The 19,047-nt window shown below is 62.6% G+C and overlaps 1 protein-coding gene across 1 annotated transcript; it reads left to right on the top strand.

The window, feature by feature from the left end:
- Positions 1 to 5,007: 5,007 nt before the first annotated feature.
- NKAIN4 (sodium/potassium transporting ATPase interacting 4) lies at positions 5,008 to 18,800 on the top strand. Its single transcript, XM_065893326.1, is given in 8 exon segments — positions 5,008 to 5,061; positions 10,021 to 10,126; positions 10,129 to 10,157; positions 11,118 to 11,198; positions 12,264 to 12,458; positions 16,359 to 16,419; positions 17,501 to 17,585; positions 18,719 to 18,800. Coding segments are annotated over 8 exon segments (693 nt in total).
- Positions 18,801 to 19,047: the final 247 nt, after the last annotated feature.

The raw sequence follows: 19,047 nt of genomic DNA, 5'->3' as shown, positions 1-19,047 counted from the left end.
TCACCATCGCTCCTCCCCCACGGTCCCGTGACATCGAGGGAGATGAAAGGAGGTGCGGCTTCTGGGCCCGGGAGGGACCTTGGGCTCTTGGTCACTTCACACCCCACCCCCACCCGCGCAAAAACAGAAGCAGAGCCTTCAGGAGTGACACAGGGGGTGTCAGCAGGGCTGGAAGAGTCTGTCACCTGCCGTTCCCTTTGCTCCCAAAGCCCAGGAGTCCTTCCTGGGGACTCGGTAAACGTGGCTTGATGTGGCCAGTCCTTTGCCACTCGGGAATCGTACCCCATGCCAGCCCTCCATCGAGAGAGAGACAGAGACAGAGGGAGAGCGAGAACGCAGAGCCAGGCGGGGGGCAGCTGCTGACCTCAGCAGAGGACACACACAGGCCTGCAGACCAGCTTCCCTTCTCCTTTGTTTCCAGTTTGCTTAACGAGCCAAATATTTAAGCAACTCCCCCGCTACCCCGCTTTCCTCTTTAATCCCTGAACCGCTGAGAGTGATGACGAGGTCCCAGTGAGAGCTGCGGACGTGTCCTCTGGGCTCTCCTGGACCGGGTCTCAGGAGGCCCGGGCTGACGTGCCGGTGGACGGGCCAGAGACATACCTGGGCCGCGTCTGGGTCACGGCAGCGAGCTGTCTCCTCCCGCCCAGCGCTTCTAGCTCTCAAAGGCCCGCAGGAGGGCTTCTGGATTTAATGCCTCGTCTGTACCCCAGCCCGACGACGGGCACCCTCACAGGGCCTGTGGTCCGTCTGGGAGAACCAGTGGGGTGTCTGCACGTGGGGCCTCCACCTGGGCCAAGGGAGTTTGCTCCTGTGTCAGGCACCCCAGGGAGCCTGAGGCCGCTCTCTGTTCTTTGAAGCCTGTCCAGCTCTGTTGCTCTTTCAAAGGAAGAACAGGACCCACAGTGCCTTTTATCTGGTTTGGATTAAGGGGTCAGGCCCCCCCCACATGCAGTTCTGGGGCTCAGCCAATATCTTTCCGGGAGTGTTTGTTGATACTTATAAATGTCTCCCAAATTCGTCTGAAAACATCTGTGCACATGGCGGTTTCCGTCGCTCTGGGTGAACAGAGACGGCAAGAGGTTTTTTGTTTTTCTTTTTAACATCTTTATTGGAGTATAATTGCTTTACAATGGTGTGTTAGTTTCTGCTTTATAACAAAGTGAATCAGTTATACATACACATATGTCCCCATATCTCCTCCCTCTTGCGTCTCCCTCCCTCCTACCCTCCCTATCCCACCCCTCCAGGCGGTCACAAAGCACCGAGCTGATCTCCCTGTGCTATGCGGCTGCTTCCCACTAGCTATCTATTTTACGTTTGGTAGTGTATATATGTCCATGCCACTCTCACTTTGTCACAGCTCACCCTTCCCCCTCCCCATATCCTCAAGTCCATTCTCTAGTAGGCAAGAGGTTTTGACAGAGCTGAAATTCCTCTAGCCCCGCTGTGAGCTGACCCCACACAGGCCCCGAGGCGGCTGTTGTTTCTGCCACAGGGATGGCTGAGCTCTGCAGGGTGGATGGGGGTGGCAGAAGGGTGCAGGGGGCCCCCCCAAACCTCAATCTGGCCTCTCCAAGTGTAGTGCTGAATGGTGGCCTCCGGAGGATACATCCCTACTGCCTGGAACCTGTGAACAGGACCTTATTTGGGAAAAGGGTCTCGGTAGGGATTGAATTAAGGATCTCGCATGAGATTCTCCTGGATTACCTGGGTGAGGCCGCAATGTGTCCTTACAGGAGACAGAAGAGGAGGGACAGACAGAGGAAAAGGCCGTGTGAAGATGGAGGCTGAGATGTGAGTGACGTGGCCACAAGCCCAGGGACGCCTGGGCCACGAGAGCTGGGCTCAAGGATGGGTCCCGCCCCGGAGCCTCCAGAGGGAACGTGACCCTGCCGACACCTTGAGTTTGGACTTCTGGCCTCCAGAACTGGGAGAGAATAAACTTCTGCTGTTTTAAGCTCCACCCCCACCCCCCACCCCACCCCCGCCCAGTTTGTAGTAAATTTACAGCTGCCACAGCAAATTGCCTGGAGGCCTTCTCTGGGTGAGACTGCTCCTCCCCCAGGGACTCAGTCCCACCCTCAGAGCATCCTGGAAACCAGGGGCACCTCCCCCGACCGTGCCACCTCGGCCCGCAGACCCCAGGGGCAGGCTTTCCTCCAGATTTGCTGTCTGTGCTCAGCTGTGGGCAGTGTGGACGTTCCCGGCCTCACCTTGGTGACCCGGCAGCGTTGCCCAGGTGTCAGGCTGCCGTCTGTCCCCCAGCTCCTCGGACGGCCTGCTGGGGGCCTGGAGATAGCCCACCTCTGTTCTCTGCGCATGACTCACATGGCACTGCAGTCTCCTGCTGCCCCGACCTGGCTCAGGCAAGGGGGGCCTCTGATCACTGAGTTCCATCTGGGGGTCTATGTAAAATGCAGAATTGGCAACATTCAGCCTCCAGGAACCGTAGCCCTCTGCCAGGAGGAATACGAAGTGCAGCGCTATGTAAAGTCTCAGTGCAGAGGGGGCCTAGGGAGAGTCATAGGCTTGTCATCTGTACAACGGGTGGCTCTGCGCCCGGGGGTCCCTCCTGGCCACCCAGCGTGCATGCCCCAGGTGTATGGACGCCATTGACCCTGTGCAGAGCTCCACACGTCAGGTCAGTGTCCGAGTGGCTCTGGTTGACCCCCGACCCCTCCGCCAGGACCCGTCCTTCTGGAGCGGGTGATGCCCAGGAGGCCTCCAGGAGGTGCCAGCAGGGGAGGCTAGCCCCATTCCACCCCCACCTGGCGACAGCTTTGAAGAGGAGTGGCTGGCCTGCAACGACTTATTTCACCCGCATAATGTTTTTTGTTTGTTTGTTTTTTTGCGGTACACGGGCCTCTCACTGTTATGGCCTCAGCCGCTCCGCGGCATGTGGGATCTTCCCGGACCAGGGCACAAACCCGTGTACCCTGCATCGGCATGCGGACTCTCAACCACTGCGCCACCAGGGAAGCCCCCCGCATAAGGCTTTCAACGTTGGTTCTCGGCACAGCAGGTATCAGTAACTAGATACCTTGTTATATAGCTGGATACACTCCATTGTATGGCTGGACCACATTTTAAAATGTATCCATCCATTCAGGGATGCCTGCGTTGTTTCCACTCTGGGCCCTTATAAACAATGCCGCTGAAACACTTGTGTGGACATTTTGGTTTCTTTGCGGTAAATATCTAGGAGTAGAATTGCTGGGTCCCATGGTAACTTCATATTTAACCTCTGAGGACCTGCCAGACTGTTTTCCACGGCGGCTGCACCGTTTTACAGCCCTACCAGCAGTGTGTGCACGTCCTGGTTGCTCTGAGTCCTGGCCAGCACTTGCTGTGTCTGTCTGTGGATTCCAGCCATCCTGGTGGGTGTGAAGTGGTCTCTCGTGGTTCTGAATGGCTTTTCTCTTTTCAGGTGCTTGTCTGGCTTCTGTCTGCAGACAGCGCGGTGACAGCCATGGGCCATGCATCCTGGCACAGGTGGGCAAATGCACGCGGGGGAACCGAAATCACGGAGGGGAAAACTCCGGGTAGTTTGTGAACTCACGTGAGTGGGGTCAGGAATTGAGGTTGCCATGGGAGATTGGTCTCAGGTCCCTCCTCTGGGAAGGGGGCTGGTGATAACGGGGTGGCCAGAGCTCCAAGGACCCAATGTCCAGCAACCTCTCTGCAAACGCCCTTGCCTGGAGGTGCTGCTTAGTCTCGGGGCACCCTGTCACCACCGTCACCACGGGGCTGGGACCCTCTGGTTCTGGACTGCTGGAGCCAAGACCCGCGGCCCAAGGCTGAAGTGCCACGTGCTGGGCTGCCCCTCGCTGGCCACTCTGTCTGGGTCCTGCTCCCCCCGGGGTCTGACCAGGGCCACAGCCCGCATCCCAGCACGAGACTCACTTGACCATGGGTCACCCTGATGTAGAACCCAGCGACTGCCTATGACCAGTGGGGTAAAGCCCAAGCCAGCCTGTGCCCACATCTCCGGCCCCCTCCTTACCTGCCTCACTCCCACCATCAGCCCTACATCTTGCTCAGTCCCACCTCCACACCTCTGCGCATGGAGGTCTTCATCTAGCCCTCCCTCCACCAAGCACAGGTCCCGTGCCCCAAAGCTGCCTACAGCCCAGGGTCTCCCAGGGAACCTCCCCCTCAGGCCTGACCCTGGCCTGGCCTGCAGCCCCCACCTCCCCGCCCCTCCGCAGTGCCTGGGCAGGTGAGCTCCTGGTAGGCTAGCCCGCCCCTCCTCCTCTTGAGTCCTCACCCCCCGCAGGGGGACCTGGGAGCTCCTGACCTAGTCCAGGATGCCTCAGGGATGGAGTGCGCCCGGGGACCCATTAGGAAGGAGGTTGGGTGGGTGGGTCACACGAGAGCCCGGGGCAAGCGCGGGAGGTACGGGTGCGGGGCTCGGGGTAGGATATCCTGGGGGTTATCCTGGACTCTATGGGGCAGGTCTGCAGCAGCTCTGGGTTTGCCCTGGGGCCACCACGCAGCCCCTCCAGCTCCGCACCGCCTGACAAGCTGCGCCATCGCCCCTTTAAGAAGGGCTCCCGCGCCCCCTCCCCAGCTGGCACAAGCCCCCAGAGGCTGCGAGTCGGGCTAGAGAGGGAGAGAGACGCTGCGCAGCTGTTATTCGGAGGGGCGGGGCTGGGCTGGGGGACCTGGGGCTGCCGAGCAGGGCGGGACAGAGGACTGGCTGGGGATGCGCGGTGGGAACTGGCCGGCCGTGATCTCGAGTCTGTGGGGCGGGGGCGGGGCTGCAGCGGGGGGCGGGGGGGCAGGGACTTCGGGGACCTGGGATCGCGGGCCAGGCGGGGCGGAGCCCTGCAATGGTGGGGAGGGACGCTGCAGAGTGGGGCGGGCCGGGGGCCGGGGACTGGCGGGGCGGGAATGGGGGAAAGTGAAGGGCGGGGGCTGCGGGCCCAGGCGCCGGGCGTCCCGCGCGCTGGTGGCACCTGGTCCAGACTCACAGAGGCGGCGCCCGCGGGCCGGGCCGGAACCATGGGCTGCTGCTCCGGCCGCTGCACGCTCATCTTCCTCTGCACTTTCCAGCTGGTGAGCGGCGACCCCTCCTCGGGCCCGGCAGTCCCAGCGCATTGGGGGATCCGGACGCCATCCCCACACTCAGCCCTGCCCGCTGGGTCCGCGACAGCCCCTGGGGGCTCCCGACTGGGCATGGCTCGGACCCGCACGCTTCTGCGGCCGAAGTTCCCCGCCGTCCGGGTGGGGTGGGAAGCCAGCGCCCTATGTGCGACCCCGACGGCCCCTCCGTGCGCCCCGGCGCACCCCGCCGTGTGTGCGCGCGCGCGCGCGGAGTCCGGGCTGGGGGCGCGGGGCGGGGCGGCCGCGGGGTCCGGAGAGACGTGGCAGGTGCTGGGGAGCCGTTGGAAGTGCCTGTCGTGGTACAAAACCCTTCCCGCGGGAGCGCCGGGCTCCGCGATCTCCAAGTCCCGTGCGCGCGGCTGGGAAGGGGCGCCGCTGCGCGCGGTGTCCACACGTGTCGGAAGGTATGTGTGGCCCCGGGTTTGCGCGCAAGGAGCGTTGCGAGGGTGTGTGCGTGTGTGTGTGTGTGTGTTTGTGTGCGTTCCCTTTCCGAAGCCAGCACTAGGCAATGAGTGAGCGGCGGAGTCCAGTTTCTGAGACCTGACAGCCCCTGGTGGCCAGGGTGCTTGTGAATTTGGGAGTGTGTGTCTGTCTGCATGTCTGCCGGTGTGTCTGTGTAGGGGTGTGTGAACCCCGCCGTGCCCACCCCTGACGCCCCAGGCTGGAGGAGGAGGCCCCTCCCCTTTGCCCCGGCCTGGAGAGTCCGTGAGCGGAGAAGAGGTTGAGCCCGTGCTCAGGGCTGTACTTCCCTGTCTTTTGTGTCCAGGCCTGCATGCAGAGCTGGGCCCTCTGGATGCAGAGCTTTGTTGGAGGACTGGGCATCCCTCTGCCAAGTGTCAGTTCTGCCTTTGGAGCTTCAGGAGCTCCTGCTGCCTAGGGGGTGGGGGCTAAACAAAGGTGGAGGCTCCTGGGCTGGGGAGGAGATGCTGGTGAGCCCCTGGGTCCCTGGTCTTAAAAGGGAAATGCTGCTTTGTCCAAGATCCCTGGGTGTGCTCCTAACTCAGCGGGCAGGGTACTTTCTCTGGAGCTAGAGGGCCACGGAGGAGGAAGGGGCTTGCTTCAAAGAGGCTGTGAGTAGGAAGTCCTCCTGCACCCACGGCCATGCACGGATGCGGGTTCTGTCCTTTGCCTGGGGGCAGGGCTTCTGTCCAGGCTGGCAGGGGGCAGAGGTACACAGGCCTGCCTGGAGGAAGGAAGGAGCTGCTGGAGCTTCCCTGTGGAGCAGGCGACGGGCAGGGGTGGTGGGGAGTGAGGAGGGAGGTGGGCGGTGTGGGGGGTTTTGCTGGACAGATAAGGCTGAGAGAGAGCCCGGGCCTGCAGAAGGCATGAAGGCCCAGGGGCTGCTCCACTGGCAATAGGGAGCCACCCCGGGCCTTGGAGCAGCGGCGTCACTCACTGTCTTGTGGCGGACGGTACACAGATGAGCCTACCACAGGCCTCTGGAGATCTGGCCGCAGCTGTGGGGGAAGGGCTATCTAGGCTTGAGGGCAGCAGGGTTTCCCTGGATGGGGGCTTCCTGCAGACTCTTTAGTCTCAGCCAGGCGAGCCTCAGGGCCGGGACGGAGCTATGTCCCCATGCGGCCAGTGGCCACAGCTAAGAGCAGCGGACAGCTGCAAACGGCCCTCTGTCCCGGCCGTGCACCTGTCCCTCCTCCGCCGGGCGCAGGGGGCAGCGGAGCAGGAAGAGGTTTGACGCCGCCCACTGCTCTGGTCACTGTGGGGGGCGGGGCGGGGGGGAGCCGAGGGGGAAGCCCTGTGGGGAGTCCTCTGCTTTCTTTTCTCTTTTTGACAAGCGTGAGAGTTTTCCTGTTACCCAGCTATGGGACAAAGGCCTGAACATCTCAGAGCCCTCTCCCTGAAGAACAGCGTGACGTTTGTCCACTCTGAGCCAGCTGCAGCACCCTGAGGCCCTTTCCCAGGCTGGGCCCTGGCTCTGATGGGAGCCAGGGCCCAGCGAGGGGTTTGGGACCAGTGAGCAGGCCACTGGGGCACTGCAGAGAGCTGAGCCTTCCAGTACCTTGGCTTAGAAACGAAAAAGACACCCCCACCAGCCCCACCCTGCCAGCTGTGGGGTCTCTCTGGCAAGCAGACCCTGGGGGCCGCCCCTCAGACTTAGACGTCAGCAGGGAGGCACAGCCAGGCTGGCCCTGAGTCTGGGCCTCCCAGGGCAGTGCCGGCGGCCGGTGATGGGTCGGGGTGGGGTAGGAAGGGGACCTGGGGCACCCTCACTCCGCCTCCCCGCCCCGTGCATGGCACCCCGGGCGACTTCAAGCAGGGCAGGCGTCCCTGCCCATTGGTCAGGGGCTTCTGGGCACCAAGGGGAGGCCTGGGGCTAAGACTGAAATTTCATTCTGTGTCTAGAACAGGTGCTGTCGGCCAGCTCTGCCCCGAGGGCTGTGTGCGTGCACATGTGTGCTCGTGTGTGCGTGTGGGTGCACGTGTGTGCGCATGTGTGTGCGTGTGGATGTGCATCTCTTCTTCCCTGCCCCACGGAGCTTCCCACCACAGTGTAGGCCTTTCACGTGGGGCCCCTCCCCCTCCTTTTGCACCACCTCCTTTTGCACCACCTCGGACCTTGGCCCATCCACCCTCCCTGCCCTCATCTGCGGCCAAGGGCCCACGTGGCTGTCCTCCGTGGAGACTGCCCGCGTGGGGTCGAGTCCACCAGCCCACGACTGCCCCGTCAGGCGGGGCCGGGCTCTCGTGAGGCGGCAGAGGCAGGCCCTCTGCCCTCAGATGCTTGTCTCCTTGCCCAAAGTCTGTAATTGAGGAGTTTCAATGCGCAGGCCTCCTCTGGGCACCGGGGGCCACGCCAAGATGGGGCAGCTGAGCCCTCATGGGCGAGGAGGCTCGTTCGGGGCTAGGCAGTGGCCTAGCCCAGGCGACATCTGTAGACAGACGGACAGACAGACCCTCCTGCTGTCCTGGGTCAGCGCTGCTGACATTGACACGGAGTGGACTGAGTCGCAGGCTTGTGAGAATGCACCTGGGGAGAAGTGCGTGTGGCGGGGCTCCCGCAGAGACAACTGCATGCGGAGGACCCAGGTGAGGCAGGAGTGTGGCTCCGGGAGTTGAGAGATGCAGGGTCTCGGGGACGTGGCAGTGAGGGTCTGTGGCGGGCGGAGGGGCAGGTGGTAGGGCCCGAGCCCACGCGGGGAGCTCAGACTTTGTCTAAAGGGCGTGGGCATCCCTGAAGTGGGGCGTCCCTGAAGGCCTGGAGGTGCTGCTGGCGCCCACCCGCCAGGGAACAGGCTTCCCTGGACACAGTCCAGCGGACTGGGGAGGGGGCTCAATGACTGCTCATCCTCGTGCCCTGAAGCTGGCCCAGCTCACTGCCAAGGTCTCCACTCTGCGCCGTGGCTCTGTACCTACTGTGTGCTTCCTCCCATCGGGGAAGAGCATTCTGGCGCCTCTCCCTGGGGGTCCTGTCTGGCCACCCTGCTGCGGGACGCCATCCCGCTGGAAATTGCCTGATGGGATGCCCCGTTGTGGGTCTGCTCCCGCCTCCCCACTCCCCACTCCAGCTGTCTTCTAGGGCAGACCCCAGCCCCGCCACAGGACACGCTTGGAATGCCGCCTCCCCGAGACCTCTTAGAAATAGCTATTACCTGGTCCAGGCCAACCGCAGTGGCTGGGCAATGCCCAGGACGCACCACAGCAGCTGTTTCCTGGGGGCTGGCGGGGGTCCCGTGAGGGCTCCAGGACACAGGCCTGGAGCAGAGGAGAGGAGGGTGGTCAGGGGAGGGCCGAGCACCCGGGCTGCAGTAGGGGCTTCTGTGGCCAGCAGGCCTGGTGACCACAGGGCCGGTCCACAAAGGCTCACCTGGCTGGGCTCTGTCCTTCAGTGCCGGGGGCCACGTGGGAGGGAGACTACCCCTCGCAGCCCCGTCCCGCCCACTGCCCTCTGTCCCAGCCCTGCTGTGCTGGCCTCAGCCCATCCAGTCCTGAGGAGGGGCATGCGGTGGCCTCCCCCGCCCGGCTGTGAGAAGTCTGGCTTCTCCAATGCCTGCCTGAGGCTGCCTGCTGGGAGGGGCGCCCCTCCCTCCTCCGCCCTGCAGGGTCCCCCCCACCCCCGGGTTCAGTGGATGGCCCCCGAGCCCACCTGCTCTGGGTCCAGATGGCTCTCTCGCCTCTGCAGTGACAATGAGTGCTGGACACACGGTGGCCCACGGGGACATTGTGCGGGGCAGCCACGGGCCGTGCTGCTCTGCTGTCCTTTCTCTGCCACCGTCCTCTGGGATGTGCTGGTCCTCTCTGCCCTTGTTCGCCGCACCTTCCTTGCCGTGAATACAGATGGGATGGCATCTGGGGTGCAGTGGCTTCGGTCGTACTTTCTCCTGGTGATAAGCTCGGCCCCACAAACATGATGAGTGAATGAATGAATGAATGAGGGAATGCTTTCTGAAGTCACGACCAAGTTCAGATCTGGTCCATCTCCCCTGCGTATAAAACGGCAGGTTTCTTAGGCATATCTGATCCCCTGGCGTCGGTCCTCTGTCGGCCGAGCCTGCAGGGTTGGCATCCACAGAGCAGGGGAGCGGTGGGAACGTCCTGGAAAGAGAGGCCCCAAAGCGGTGAGAGAGCCCCGCGGACGGGGAGGGTGCTGATCTGGGGGCCCAAGGAGCCCAGTGTCCCACTCGACCATCCTGCCCCACGTTTGCTGTTTGGCCCTGCAGCCCCCGAATTTAGAGCAGCCGCCGTGTTCCCGTTCTGCAGGTGAGGAAGCTGAGGGCGGGGGCTTGTTCCAAGAGGGACACCCCAGTGGTGATGCTTCTAGGCCCATCGACTTGTTTGGAGATTTTTGTTGCATGGCCGAGACCACAGTGGGCGCTGGATGGTGGCGATCAGGCAGGAGCGGGACCTGGGGCTCCCAGGGGTCCGCCGCCCCTCACACGCCTGCCCTGCTCCTAGGTCACCGCCCTGGAGCGGCAGGTGTTCGACTTCCTGGGCTACCAGTGGGCACCCATCCTGGCCACCTTCACCCACATTGTCGTGGTCATCCTGGGGCTCTTTGGCACATCCAGTACCGGCCTCGCTACATCGTGGTGGTGAGTCCGCTCTGCTCCGGCCCTTCTCCTGTGGGCAGGGGGGCCGGGATGACCGACATGGAGGGCTTCAGTGGCAGTATTTTCCTGGAAGCCATGAGAAAACCTGGAAAGGCCCGGATTTCAGCCCCACAGACCCCCAGGCTCGGACCTTCCCACAGCCTGGACGTCTGAGTTCTGACCTGGACATTGTGGCTTCCGGGTTGCTTCTGGGAAACAGCTGCAGAGCACCTGCCAGGGGCCCAAGGCGGAACTGGAACCCAGCATGTCTCAGCACCCCCTCCCTGCCCGTGGTCCCATGCCCCCAACCGTCCTGCCTCTGGAGAAGCTCAGACGATGTAGAGAAAGTTTTGCTCCGAGCAGAGTAGCATTTTCGTTCAGTACAGGTCAGAATAATTGGTCTGGATCAGGGTTTGCAGCAAACCCTCCTGTAAAGGCCGCACAGTCTCGTGGAAGGTACTCAGCCCTGTCATGGCCCAGACACAGCCTGAGCAGTGCCGCACAATGGGCGGGGCTGCGTCTCAGTAAAACGTGACGAAAGCAGGTACCAGCTGGCAGCCCTCCCCGCTGCAGGCAGCTCTTGGGGGCAATCTTTGGGGTGGGTTTTGGGGGTGCTCTGCCCTTGCTTGTCATTGATTCATGTGGCATGGGCCACGGACACCTCTGGGACAGGACACCAAGCTCGGGAAGTATGCTCTGTGCTGGCCCCCTCCAGCCCGCCGTTCCCCATCTCCTAGGTGTTCCCCGGCCCTGCTGGGGCCGGATCCTTGTTGCCCTTTTGGCACAGTGTGGGACCTCTTCCCGGTGGGCTCAGGGACACCCTCCGCCAAACGGAGCATCCTGGGCTCCAGACTTGGGGAGCAGAGCCCCCCCACCCTGCAGAGGCCTTGTCCTCCAAGGGGGAGGTGCAAAGTCACATTCCCTCCCCCCCACCCCCTCCCCCGCCCTCTCTTGTCTCCACAGTACGCAGTGTGGGCGGCCGCCTGGGTCACCTGGAACATCTTCATTATCTGCTTCTACTTGGAAGTGGGGGGCCTCTCAAAGGTGAGTTAAGTCATGGGAAACTCATGCAAACGGAAGGGATCTTGGCGAGGGCCCGGGGGCACTGGATGTGTTCGCTTGTTTATCGCGCGGCTCCCCGATGGTGGCAGAGGCCGGGTCTCTTCATGGTTCTCTCCCTCGCACCCTGAACAGTCCCGGCCCATAGCAGCGACTCAGTAAAGTTTTGGGGAAAGATCAGTGATCTGATGGATGGATGAGGGGCTGTGGGCATTGGTTGGCAGGTGGTCTCCAGCTGGTAGTAGATGCACAGGGAAGGCTTCCTGGAGGAGGGGGCCTGAAACCTGGGCAGCACCTGGAAGGAGAGTCAGGGCTGCGGAGCAGGAGCAGAGAGACCAGCCTTTGCAGAAGGGCGCAGGCGGGAACACCGCCGGGGCAGCCAGGCAGAGGGGATGTCGTCCCACTGCCCACCCTCTGGGCTACTCCTTCAAATGCTGATAAAGTCCCCGGGTCCCCCCTGCAGGGGAGGGGACACCTCATCCAAGCCGTGTTCTGGGAGCATCAGTGTGAGCAAAGCCTGCCTGTGCAGCTGGTTCAGGCACTTCACACAAAGCACTGTATTTCATCTTTGCCCCAAGCTCAGAGGGGAGTCTAAGAGCCAGGAGTGGGGTGGCGCGGGTGGGCAGTGGAGCAGATGGCCCCTGCTTCCTGGGACTACACCTGGGCAGCAGTGGGGGAAACAGAGGTTAGTTCAGATGTACCTGAAATGGCAGCGTTGGCCTGAGATGCAAAGGAGGGGCCCAGGGCACCGTTAGAGTGTGTCCTGGGTGTCTGTCCTGGGCAGGGAGGCCTTCCTGGAGGACGGGGTGTGAGCCAGGGCCCATGGCAAGCACAGGGAGGCCTTCCCTACATGGGAACGACTGGGAGGGCCTTAGTGCCCCCTGCTCCCGACGGCTGGAGCCCAAGGGGCTGGGGCAGGGGAGGCGGGAGGGCAGAGTACCCCTTGCGCTTCTCAGGGAGCCCATCTGGGCCGCAGTGGGTGGGGTTTGGCTCTGTCCCTGGTGCTGACCTGGTCCCACCCCCCACCCCCACCCCTCCCCCCTCCCCCAGGACAGCGGGCTCCTGACCTTCAGCCTCTCCCGGCACCACTCCTGGTGGCAAGAGCATGGCCCGGGCTGTGTGCACAAGGAGCCGGCGGCCAGCCTGGGTCCCCCGGACAGCCAGGCCCTGGTGCCAGGCATTGGCTGCACCCTGGAGCATGGCTACGTGGAGGCCCTGCACAGCGCTCTGCAGATCCTGGTGGCGGTGAGTGCGGGGGGGAGGGGAGGTGGGGCGGGCGGAGGGGCTCATCCTGCTGTGGGCCCCGTCTCAGCCTTTCCTGTGGAGGCAGAGGAGGTCCTCTGCAGGCGGCGGGGAGCCCCTCTTCACACCGTCCCTGCCCAGAGGTTAAGGAACCGCACCACCACCCCCACCTGTGTGGCCTGGGCCACCCACTCCGCAAAGTGGGCTGAGAACCAATTCCAACCCCAGGGCTGGCGTGAGGATGAACCGAGGGGACAGAACCTGAAACTTCTGATGATGCAGTGGGGTCGGGCAGGCAGGTAGGACCCTCCGTGAGGGGGATCAAGGTGAAGGCTCCTGCAGCCCCACCCCCCACCCTGGAGGCAGCGTGGCAGGGGAGGAGCCCTGGGAGCTTCTCCACAGCCTCCTCCAAGTCAGAGCGTCTGTTTCCATACCCGACAATCCGACCGTGGGGGCCAGGGGCGGGGGAGACACAGCCTGGCCTGCACGCTGGCCTCTTCTGCTCCCGCGGCATAGAGAGTAGGGGTGTAGATTCCGCAAGTAAAAATACAGGATGCCCAGTGAAATTTGAATTTCAGATAAACAGCAAGTTTTAGTGTAAGCGTGTTCCATGCCACGTTTGGGAGCTACTTATACTAAAAATGGTTTCATTCCGTATCTGAAATTCAAACTTAGTCGAGCATGGGGTGTTTTGTCTGCAGCTCCAGAGAAGTGGTCAGACGGGAAGGGCCGGAGCGGGCTGGACCAGTGGCTGGCAGCCCCGGCTGACTCCAGGGCTCGGGCAGGACGGGTGCGGCCACTGGAGGGCGCTGGTCAGACCTGGAGGCTCCTGACTGCTTGGGTGCTCGCAGGCCAACAGCACCGTGTCCGGCTGGATGCTGGGTTTATAGCACGGATGCTCTGTGCCAACAGCTGACGTTGGAAGCTGAATGCCAGGTCTAGGGCCTTCCCTGGCAGAAAACACGTGACAGTTTGGGTGCCTCTCGAGCTCCCAGGGCTCCCTCCCCTCCTGCTCTTACAGGACCTGCAGAAATCCAGACTTTGGGGCATTCTGGGTGCTGCCGGTCCCTCGGATGCTGGGACATTCTCTCTCCCACCATGACTCATTCACTGAGGCCAAAAGAGGGCTCTGGTTTTCCCAAAATACTTGGGAACCTGGGTGCATTCCTCGAAAGGAGAAAGAACCGCTTGCCAAGGATACAGGTCAGAGCTTCTGAAATCACGTACAGAATCTGTGAAAAGGTAACAGGAAGCAAGCGGAAAAGAACAAAGGAGGATTCTCCTGGGTGTTTCTGACTGCACGTGATGGCAGAGACAGAGACTCCTCACTTTGATCCTTCATCCCCAGGGATGGGGGTTTCTTTTTTTTGGGGGGGGGGTACGCGGTCCTCTCACTGCTGTGGCCTCTCCTGTTGCAGAGCACAGGCTCCAGACGCGCAGGCCCAGCGGCCACGGCTCACGGGCCCAGCCGCTTCACGGCATGTGGGATCTTCCCGGACCGGGGCACGAACCCGTATCCCCTGCATCGGCAGGCGGACTCTCGACCACTGCGCCACCAGGGAAGCCCTCTTTTTTTTAATATTTTTATTTTATATTGGGGTATATTTGACTTACAACACTGTGTCAGTTTCAGATGTACAGCAAAGTGGTTCAGTTATACGTATACATATATCCATTCTTTTTCAGATTCTTTTCCAGTAGGGGTTATTACACAATAGCGAGTAGAGTTCCCTGTGCTATACGGTAGGTCTTCAGTGAAATGCCGGCTTCTAAATACCAGGCAGCCCTCTGCTGCTTGCTTTTGAGGGTCCAGGAGCAGCAGACCCTTGGCTGCACAGCTGGGGCGGGACGGGCAGGTCTGAGAGCCTCAAGGAGGAGCTGGGCCGGATCCTGAGGGCGCCTGGGAGGGGCGGTAGGCGGGCAGAGGTGCGGCAGGTGGGGCGGCCTCCCCCAGCGCCCCGCCCACCGCGCGGGGCTGCGGAGGCGTTTTCAGCACCTCGGCCAGCTCTCGGGCGTCGGGAGGCGGCTCAGGTCTGCCTTGCAAGGGCAGGGAGACAGGCACAGAGGAGGCCCCCGACCTGCCGCCTGGAAGGACGGGCTTCCGAGCCCTTCCAGCTCCGTCTCCTCCTTCAAGGCATGTGGGGCGTCAAGGGAGGCTGTTGGGCTTGTTCTTCGGTGAGAGTAACCCCCCTGAGGTCTTGCCACTGCTGATGGGAGGCCAGTCTCTCCTTCCCGTGGCCCTTTGCCCCTAAAGCTGCACCACTGGCTGGCTTCCTGTCCCCTGCCCCCCGCCCCGGCTGTGGTTGCCCCACAGACAGACCCCACCACCCTCTCTCAGAAGACCTGCTGCAGCTCCTCCATGGCAGGTACCCCCCACGAAACATCTTTTCTGCTTATTCCCCTGATCAGTCAGGGTCCCAGCAAGACAGTGATGAGGCACTCGGCTTAGGTTAATTCCCGGGGGCAGGTGAAGGGGCTGTTCTAAGCATTAGGTGCCGTGTCGGGGACCCCACGGGATATCCCCCTCCCCTGGGGCTCGTGGCTGAGCTGTTGCCACCCCAGCCTGAAGGGAGGTGGGCAGGAGTTGTGCTGGCAGAGAAGGGGCTGGGGGATACGAGCCCTTCTTCTCCCCCTCCCCCCCCCCCCAGTTTCCTGCTGGGCTCCGCATGGGCCAACCCAAGCTGGAGGGCGCTGGTGGACACTGGCCACACCATGCAGGGTGGGGAATGTGGAGGGAGCGCCTGCAGGGGCAGGTGGGGCACCTCTGACCCACCACTACTGGAACCTCACTATGTGCTATGTCCTCGGGGTCGAGACCACTGCTTGCTATGGGGGTGACCAAAGACAATAGGTGATGCCCCAGAGGATGCTGGGCTGACCTACAAGGCAGAGAGAGGCCAGAGGGCATGACTTTGCCGTCCTGGGCCACCTATCAGGTTTCCAGCTTCTGTGGAAGAGGCTCCCCTCCAGGATGAGCTGGGGCGGGGCTGCCCCTCCAGGGGTTCTGCGAGCACACGGGGCTGTGGGCCTTCCACGAGACCCTGTGGCTTCAAGATGCATTTTGCCGCCCACTCCGGGCCGCCCTGTGCATTGTCTGTCAGCCCCAGCAGAGGGTCAGGGCTGGGCCCCTCGTTCTCATCAGAGAGGATGCAGTAAACACCATGCATGGAATAACTCCCCCTTCCCCCATGCTTACCATCACCCGGGCTGTGGGCAGTGCCGGCCTTGCCCCCTCTCAGCTGGAGCCCTTTCTGCTGCAGTGGCCCTGGTGCCCGGGCCTCTGTGGGGTTTAATGCAGGCCTGTCCTCTTTGCCCTGAAGTCCGAGGAGGACTCTGGCTAGTCTGCTCTGAGGAGCCTGGCTAGTGAACACCTGCCAGGCCAAGCCCTCAGCTCCAGCCAGCCCCGTCCACTCTGCCCCGAGCTGCCCGCTGCACCAAGCCCTCGGTCTGTCTCCCCTGCACTGCTGTGCACACCGTGAGCTTGGCTGGCTCGAAGCTTCTCTACCATGGCTTCCAAGGAGGAGAAACCTGACAGTGGTCTGCTTACGGCGAGAGGCGCTGGGGAGGATGGCTTGGCTGTCACAGGGGTGTCAGCCTGTGGGGGCACGGTCAGCCTGGGGGACCTTCAGGCTGCAGTCATGTGTCTCCCAGGGCTTCTCTCCGCATCTCATCCCCCCGTTCAAGCAAGGGCTTGGTCAGCCCCACTGGGGAGTGGACGCCGCCTGGAACTCCAGAGCTAAGGAGGCTGGCAGATCACTCCCCTCGATCAGTGTTATGGACAAGGACACCGAGGCCAGGAGGGGCAGTGGCTGCGTGGTCAGGATGCGCTGGGGCCCACGTCCCACGATGATGCTTCTGTGGCTCCCGGGGCCTCACCCTGAGTGACGTCTCCATGTCTTTCAGCTTGTGGGCTTCATCTGTGCCTGCCACGTGGCCAGCGTTGTCACCGAGGAGGAGGACGGCTGTAAGTGTGCGGCCACCAGCCTCCTGCAGAATGCTGTTAGTGACCTGCTGGCCCCATCAGGCAGTGGGGGAGGGAAAGAGAAGCTGAGGGCTGGCCACAGAGGCCTGCGACCTGGCCTCTTAAATGGGTCCCCGTGCCATGGAGGTCCTGGCCTGAGCAGAGGCAGGGGAGGCCCTGGGCTGCGGGCACCAGGGGTCAGTGCCCCCAGCTCCTCCAGTCTGAGGGCTCCTGTGCTGCGGAGCTGCCCCCCACGATCCCCACAGATGTCACAGGCGGAAGGCTGAGCTCTGACCTACAGAGGAAAGTCCCCCTGCCCCGTGCCCCCTTGCACCTTCAGGCCCAGTGCTAGCGGGGATGCATCTGAGGGGAGTTCGCACATCCCCCTCCCGTGAACCCTGTTGACGTTTCCTCTGATTTGCAGCATCAACACTCGGGTGCCCTCGCCAGCCCTGACCACCCCAGGCTCAGACGGGGTCTCGCCGGGGTGAGCCCGGGGCTGGGCGCATCCAGGGGGCCCACAGCTCCTGTGGGCAGAGCCTTCCTTGGGATCTGAATAGAATTCGGAGCCTCTATTCCCAGAGGTCAGGTGGCCGTGGGGTAGGCGGTCCACGTGTCCTTCAGAGACCAGACTCAGTCCTGGACCAGCCCCCAGCTACCCTCGGTCCTGGTGCTGGGTGGCCCCAAACCATCACTCAGCCCACAGCCGGCTGGGAGGAAACAGAAGGGGCTTCCTGTATTGGTTACATTAAAACGTTTTAGGACGGGAGCCAGCACTGGGGTTCAGAAAAGTGTTAGCTTTGCCCAGCAAGCCCCGGCCGCCTGTGTGCTGTGCAGACACAGCTTTGAGGCGCTGTGATTGGGACAGCCCAGCAGGGCACGGGGCAGCCCCCCGCTGAGAGCGCCAGCGTCCTTTGAAGCTTTGCACCCAGCGGGAATTCACCCTCTGCTCTCCAGTCTGGGCAGCCCACGGCCCCTCCCACCTCTGCGTCACCTCCTGAGTGTTTGCACTTGGGAATATTCTCCACTCTGCCGTCCCGTCCATTGTTTGGGTTTGTTTTATTTGGGTCTTGGTTTCTTTCAGTTGATTTCATTGGTGGATTTGACCCATTTCCTCTCTGCCATGTCAGTGAAAAGCCCTCCAGCCTCTCGTTGGAGCAGGCGTGCCTGTAAGCATGGCCGCAGAGCCTGCCCCGCTGGTCTGGCCAATCCAGGTAGCATAGCCACCAGGCTCCTCTCCTTGGGGAAACCTCACCAGGCGTCTGTCTGCCTGTCCATCCATCATCCATCTGTCTGTCCATCCCCCACTTTCCCACTTGCTCCGTGCCGGCTCTGGGCTGGGTGTGGGGTGCAGAGGCTCTGGGGCTCGGCCCCCGTGCCCAGCAGAGTCTGTGGGAGTCGGGGCTGAGGGGACGCTGAGAGGCCACCACCCAGGAGAGCGATAGAGCAATTTTCCTGGGTCTCACGGTGGCAGGATATTTGAGGAGTTGGTTTCCTACTTTTGGAGGATCAGATTTCTTCCCTCTTGAAAAGCAGTGTCCATGGCCCTGACCACCCCAGGCCTCAGTGGGGGTGCCTGGGCCACTGGCCCCCCTCCTCCGAAGCGGCCTTTGCCATGGGTCCTGGCCCACATGGATTCCTGAAAGTCGGGGTCAGCAGAGGTGGCTGTGGTCCTTCTCCTGGTAGAGCTGTGCTTCCTCCGTCTCACCCAGGCCCTCAGAGTCAAGCCTGCCCTTCAGGGCCACACCTGCGGCCATCCCTGGGGACCCTGGCCCTCTTGGTAGCCCCCCAGCCCTTCTACCCTATAAGTGAGGCCCCACGTCAGCTAAGGGCCATCAGAGGTAGCAGGCATCCAACTCCCGTGATGGAGGAGAGGCCTCGCTCAGATCCCTGAGCCAGGGCAGGATATATGGGAGTTGATGACCCGGGCACACAAGCTGGGAGAACTGGCCAGGCTGGACATGCCTCTGGGCTTGCCTCCTGGCCGTGGAGCTGGGCAGCCAGAAGGACCTAGGGTGAGCCCCTCACTCCGCTCCCAGCCCCCAACGAGATGTCTGCGGCCAGAGTCAGCTCTGCAGGGACAAGGCCCCCAGCTGCCTGCGTGGGGAGCCCCAGTCCTGGCCGGGCCTCGCAGAAGCCCGGCCCCTCCCCGCGCCCTTTCCCAAAGGCCAGGAAGCCCTCCCCTTCTTGGATTTTGTCCCATTTGCTCTCCAACGGACGAGGGCACAGCAGCCCCCCTGACCGCTGACCGCGCCTTCCCTCCGCTTCTCTGCCCCTGCTCACCCCCCACCTTGCCCCACAGGCCGGCCGGTGGCGTAGGTGAAGAGCACCCATCCCGCCCCCCACCCGCCCCCGCGACCTCCAGCTTCGGTGACCCATGCTGACGGTGAGGAGCCTCCAGGCAGTGGACCTTCCTGCCCCCGTGGCCTTGCAGGCACCCCCAGGGTCTGGTGACTGGACGTGAGCTAGGGTGGCAGGGCCAGCACCAGGCCGGGACGGCTGCAACTTCTAAAGAGTTTGTTGTTTCCTTTTTCTAAAAAAAAAAAAAAAAAAAGACATGAGAAAAACCCTCATCCCTGGCCTCCCGTAGCACTGGGAATGCACTCCATCTACAGCAGGCCTGGGGCTGCT

Source organism: Phocoena phocoena, chromosome 15 (assembly GCF_963924675.1).
Source record: "Phocoena phocoena chromosome 15, mPhoPho1.1, whole genome shotgun sequence".
Classification (NCBI taxonomy): Eukaryota; Metazoa; Chordata; class Mammalia; order Artiodactyla; family Phocoenidae; genus Phocoena; species Phocoena phocoena.
This window is presented reverse-complemented; position numbering and strand designations above follow the sequence as displayed.